At 39.5% G+C, this 6,000-nt stretch overlaps 1 protein-coding gene across 1 annotated transcript in view; it reads left to right on the top strand.

The window, feature by feature from the left end:
- The window catches only part of SHANK2 (SH3 and multiple ankyrin repeat domains 2), a 319,337-nt gene that overhangs the window by 153,051 nt on the left and 160,286 nt on the right, over positions 1-6,000 (top strand). Inside the window, exon 13 of the mRNA XM_009334543.1 lies at positions 3,460-3,535. Coding sequence (XP_009332818.1) covers positions 3,460-3,535 — 76 coding nt within the window. The remainder of the gene's footprint in view (positions 1-3,459; positions 3,536-6,000) is intronic.

Genomic DNA, 6,000 nt, shown 5'->3' with positions numbered 1-6,000 from the left:
GGTAATTAAAGAACTTACAGAGCAACCTGGGAAACATACCACTTAGCCTTGAGTTCAGGGATTTGTAAGGCTAATGGTTTCCCAAATAATCCCTGTGAATACGATTGCACACAAAGAAGTGGGGGAAAGTAGAGGGGTGGGAGAGACAGGGAGCAGATACAAGCTGCAGCTGAAGAATGCTGGCTTTGCAATACTAAGTAGCTGAACAAAGCTATCTGTCTTACTGCGCCTTTCCGTTCCTCCCACCCACTTTGTATTCGTTAATAGCACTGAAATATCATGCTATAGAAAACAGTTTCTGCAGAAGAAACATCTGGCTCCTTAAGGCTCAAGCAGTGGCTTTAAGATTTCCAAAATATTCTTCATCATGCTTTGTTCTTTTAATTATTTATGAATGACTTCTGAAAACAGGCCAGTGGTAAACTCGTAAGTGGAATCCAGGTTTATGTTTTTCTGTGTTTCTTCTGATTATGTCTCTTGATATTAATCTGATTTTTGGGATAGTGTGAAAAAGAATGTTGCTCGATGGGGGATAGACTGCAATTCATGCAGGTCGCTTCATTCCACATCACAGCAGGACATTGGATTTTGAAGCTAAACTTGTAAACTTAGCAACAAAGGCATGACCCATAAAAGTCACTGAACCCCTTACAGCACATTAAGAGGTACAGGCATACAATGAACTACTTCAAAGCCAAATCTCTTTGAGCAGCTGTCATGTAGCCTTGGGTACCATTGCCGTTCTCCACACTTACAGCTCTTATTCTGTGAAAGGCAGCGTGTTGTCCTCCAGCCCTGCAGCTAATGTGCTGGCTGGCTGAGCTTTGGTTGTGTCTAGGTAGGTGCTAGGTGATTCCTGCAGCAAGTCGTGTCCTTTTTGGCTGTTCCAGAAAGGCAGGGGGGTAAGGGCACTAGGAGCTGGAACCTGGGGTAAAGGTAGGGCCTCTTCAGCAGAAACTCTAGGTTGTAGGTGAATGACAAAGGGACAAAATAAGCCTATACAAAACTATCAGGTAGGGTTCGTATGATAATAGGGATTTTCTCCCTCTTTGGCCATCCTGTAGGAAGGAGGCTGGCTAGTCTCCACAAAAATTCATATAAATGTATATATTTTTGTTTTTTCTTAGTACTGCTTTTCTTGTATCTTGCAAATTGGTGCACCGCTATGAAGAAATAACTTGCTTACTCTTTTAGCCAGCTGCAACCTGCACATAGATTTTCAGCCATAATTCCTCTGTGCTATGTATGTATTTGTATTTTTGTCTCCAGCTGGGGGCACGATCCAGTTACGTGTCAGCTGTACTGGTTAAAGCAAGGAAAGATGCATTTTGTCAACCCTTCTTCCCAAAGTCTGCCTCCCAGTACTTTCTTCTGCAACGTGCTCCTTGGCCATGTTTAAAGCCTGTCATCCTGCACTGATGTATTTTTTCTCTCTGCAGACTAGCACTTGGTCATCTGATGCACTACCTCTCACAGTAATTTTTAACATCCTTAAAAGTTGTGCATAGAGACGGTGTACCTTGAGGGCTATGTCTAGCTTGGAGAACTAATAAAATCTGTTTGGATGGAGTCAGGCTGTCCTTCAATGAAAAATTCCTCAGCCATGCAGATGAGAATTTCATGGTCACAAGCTAAATCAGAAACTTTTCAATTTGGTTTTTAATGTCTGTTAGCCTAACTTAATGCGATTGCATTTGAGGACCAAGCTGTATTTAGGCAAGACTTTTTCCTGTCTCAAAAACTACTGTTTCTGCATAAGTATCTTCTCTTGAACGAAGAAGCCATGTAAAAATGGGATGCACTAAAGATTCTCATCTGAGGAAAAAATGAATACACTAAAATATTATCATGGTAAAGGCTGAGTAAGACTCAGAAAATTGATACATTTGAACAACAATTATTGTAATACATAAAGCTACCAAAGAGGGTTTCTTACTCTCTTTTTTGTTAAAGTCTGACTTTATTTGAACGCCTCTTTGGAAGTGAGCTTCTCTGTGTTTTCCTGTCATTCTGAAGATGAATGTGACAATGAATTACCTACCTCCTTTACAATCCTTTTGTCCTTCCCTAGAAGTGTAATTTTTTAATATATATATATACACACACACATACACACATATAGTGATAGCCTTTCAGTGAAAGCCTTTTAGATTATGCTCTTTTAAAATGGAAGCGACCAAATCCTGGCGTAGCTTCTGCATCTTTCCCACCTGCTTGATTTATTGATGCTCCTATAGGTACCCATTGAAAGCAATAAATGAGAGAGCATCTTTCCAATCCTAGCGGAAGAGAGGTGTTTAGCTCTGTTGTCTGTCGTTCTATAGATACGGTTCTAAACTAAGTACTTTAACTGTTATACCCCTACGAAACCAGTGTTAATGTTGGTGAATTGTAGAAATGCTTGTGAACATAACGTTCATAACCCTAGAGGTTGATTTAATGCTGCAACCACTACCTGTGGGAACTGCTTCAGTGGGATGGATGTTTTTTTCTTAAGAAAAGGCATAAATAAAAAATTTTTATGTATTGAAGGTTTTAAATGCCTTTTTTAGTAGATACATTGTTGTATCTTATTCCGTTGTTCATGTTTCCCAAACATGGGCTTTCTTTGTTTTTTGCATCACCCCATATCCCCCAGTTGTTTGGATTGTTTGCTTTTGCTACATAATGGTAGTACAAGTTCCATAGCAGTATTTCCTGTGAGATTTGATTGATGGCAATGAATGTGGGCAGCTACTTTTCCCTCTACCCCATTCTCCATATGCCTAATAAAATTATAGAAATAGCTCTAGCTTTGTGTGCGTGTGTTTAAACAAAAAGTACTGTTTTGCATTCTTTTGGCTACTTGTCCAACCTTTCTGAAACGTGTTGCTGGTTTTTCTTCTTTCTTTCTTCTTGTATTTTGCCTCTTAGTCCAAGCTATGAAAGAACCGGAGATTGGACTTGAAAGGTTTTGCCACTGAGAATGTAGGTGGAACTTTAAAACCTGTGAATGATACGATACATGGTCTACAAGAAGTTCTCCTTATTCACTTGATGTGTATGATATGATAAAAGAATGTCTCAACTCCAAAGTCAAAATTTTTTTCAAAATGCCTTGAAACCATGTTAATTCACTGTAAGGGAACATAAGGAAATACTTTTTTACTGTGAGGGTGACTGAGCACTGGAATGGGTTGCCCAGAGAGGTTGTGGAGTCTTCCTCCTTAGGGATATTCAAAAGCTGTCTGGACACAGTCCTGGGCAAATGGCTGTAGGTGGCCCTGCTTAAACAGGGGGGTTGGACAAGATGACCTCCAGAGGTCCCTTCCAGCCTCAACCATTCTGTGATTCCCTGAAGTACTGTAAGTTTTCTTTTATTGATGTATAGCAGAAAATCTGCTTTGAAGTTGCAAATTAACACAGCACTTGATTAAGAAATACAGGAGTATTATTAAAAGTTCTCTTTTCTTTGTGCAGAAACACGAACAGATAGAACAAAGAAACTGTTTAGACACTACACAGTTGGATCCTATGACAGCTTTGATGCTTCAAGGTAAGAAATTTTTTTTTTGGTCGCAATCTGTTTACAAAATCTTTCTGGGTTTTATTTAATTGCTACTTTTGGTTTAGACTTTTGAGGGGAAGAGGAAAGCAGATTATTAAACAGAGCTTCTTGAGATATTCTACATCTAAATTGGTTTTTATCGCAGCTTACTTTTTCATATGGGATGGGTCTACAAAAATAGTGAGTAATGAAGTAATGAGTATCACTATTTTGTTTTCATAAGTGGCGATAGAGATCAGTATTTCACGGAAGCAGTATGTTCCGGCTGCTTCTACAGTCAAGGACCACTTAAGTTGTTGGACACTTCACAAGATCAGACCTTCTATATCTGTTCACAGAATCATACTTGCTGACAAGAAAGCCAAAATAAAATTTTGTGATATATTGTTCTGAATGCTATCTTAGATCCTAAGTAGAAATTAGGCTGTTAGAAATGAGGAATTTAGAAATTAGATTATTTATTTGCAGTTTCTGCTGAGTATTCATGATTTTTAAGCAGGTTCTATTCCCAAGTGCATATACATTGGACATACAGCCAACTTCTGGTAGAAAGGATGATTTTTAAAGCACAAAACCTCAGTTAGCTGTTGGTGTCTTCTTGATAAAATTGTGGTGGCATACTGGAATCATTACACTTTTCTCCTAACTGTCTAATTACAGCTTGGTTGTTTTTTTGTTTTCAAGAAAAACACCTTTTTTGTAGGAGAAGAATTCTGAAATGTGTAGAGCAATGATGGCAGAGTTTCATGTAGCACACTATTAAAAAAAAAAAGAGAGAAAATGTGGTAACTGTTGGTTTTATTATGTGATCTCAATCCTTGTTCTGAGGGTCATGCATAGTTTCTATGTCAGTTAAACAATTGGGGGAGGGAGGATGGAATTCAAGTCAGCTGAAACAGTTTGGATACCCAAGATGTCCTTCTGTGTTCCTGTGTTCTCTGAAAGGCGGGGGGCCTGCTGGTTGTCTACTGCATACAGCCTATAAATATTTGAAAAATATGTAAATCTGCAGTCCCTTGAGTTGTGATTTGAAAGAGCGTTGCAATGTTGGATGAAGAGGGAAGGTCTGGTGACACAGTGGGAGGAAGCACAGGCTTGTGGGTTGGCTACAATCATCCTGTCTTGGAGGCTCTGATCTTCCTGTTGCTGTATATGGTGTGCTGTAGGGCATCAACTCTTGCTGCTGTGACTTAGGAATAGAGAAACCCCATTTCAACATCTTGCGTATTCCCCTGCCATGATCAGCCAAGTTACCAGAGTTTTGCACTGTTGGACAACGATGTGATTGACTGGGAAGTCTAATAATGATAAAGTTGTCAAGAGAAGCTGTTAGCCTGTACTATGAAACACGTAACTGTTCTGCAGAGCAAGCTCACTGGTTACTGGTTACGTTTTCAGTGAGCAGAGTTGGCTTTTTGCAACATTCTTTGAGTGATTATTATTCTACAAAATTCATAGCCTTGTCTCTGTATTTCAATGTTAATGGATAAGGTTGTTTCTGTAAAACTAGAAGCTGTGGCCACAGTGTGTTGCCTCAGAGATACCAATTAGTCCCACTTGGAAACCTACTCCTACTTTCTAACAAAAGATTGTTTCATTTGAAAATGTCACTTCTATCATCAACTTTTTTTTTTTTGGGGGGGGGGGGGGGGGTGGGGTGGGGGAGCTATTGATTCTAAAACATTTGGATTTTTTGTTTTCCTTTTCCCAAGAAAATTCAGATCCATTCTTGGGAGAGAACAATGTCACCTGCCTTTCTAAAATAGGCAGTACTCTGTTGTTTAGAGAGGTTATTTTGAAAGCAGGAGGCCAAAAGCCATATTCAGACCAAGGGCTTGAACCTCATCTCAGTGGTGCTCAAGTATGTCTTTCAACCAGTGAGCTGTTAGGGACGAATGGATTATACTCTCTGCTTTTGGGAAGTCACGGAAAGTGTGTGAGATGTTCAGGGGGGAAGGGAGGGAGGTTGTTGGTTTATTTTTGGATTGTTTTGGGGTTTTTTCCTCTTAAGGTATTGAGCTTGTGCAGTGCAACAGCAAAGCTCTCAAAAAATTTACGTTACCTGATTCAGGAGTACAGCTGAGCAGGAGCGTTTATCAGATAAAATGATAGGTTTTGTACAGCCTTATTATTGAGAAATTAGGTATGAAGTATGTCTGCAATTGTTCCTGATTCTGGCATCGATACCTATTAATTGTCTGAGCAGTAAGAGGGAAAGCAACAGAGTTCTCCTGGTGGCTTCTGAGTAAAGCAAAGTTTTGGAGAAAACTCAAGGATAATTTCCACAGAGAACTTGAAACCCAGAGGACCCATTTTGAAGAGTAATAGTGGCAGTCCAGGAGTACAAGTGGAAATTGAGGACAGGTAGTAGAGGGTAGAATTAATGGGAAATTCCAAGAAATCCAGTGGAAAGATAGGCTTGCTTAACACGCTTTTAAGTAGAGAAAAGTACG

The sequence above is a fragment of the Pygoscelis adeliae genome, unplaced genomic scaffold (assembly GCF_000699105.1).
Source record: "Pygoscelis adeliae isolate BGI_AS28 unplaced genomic scaffold, ASM69910v1 Scaffold171, whole genome shotgun sequence".
Taxonomy (NCBI): Eukaryota; Metazoa; Chordata; class Aves; order Sphenisciformes; family Spheniscidae; genus Pygoscelis; species Pygoscelis adeliae.
The sequence above is the reverse complement of the archived record's forward strand: the minus strand, read 5'-3'. Positions and strand labels throughout refer to the sequence as shown.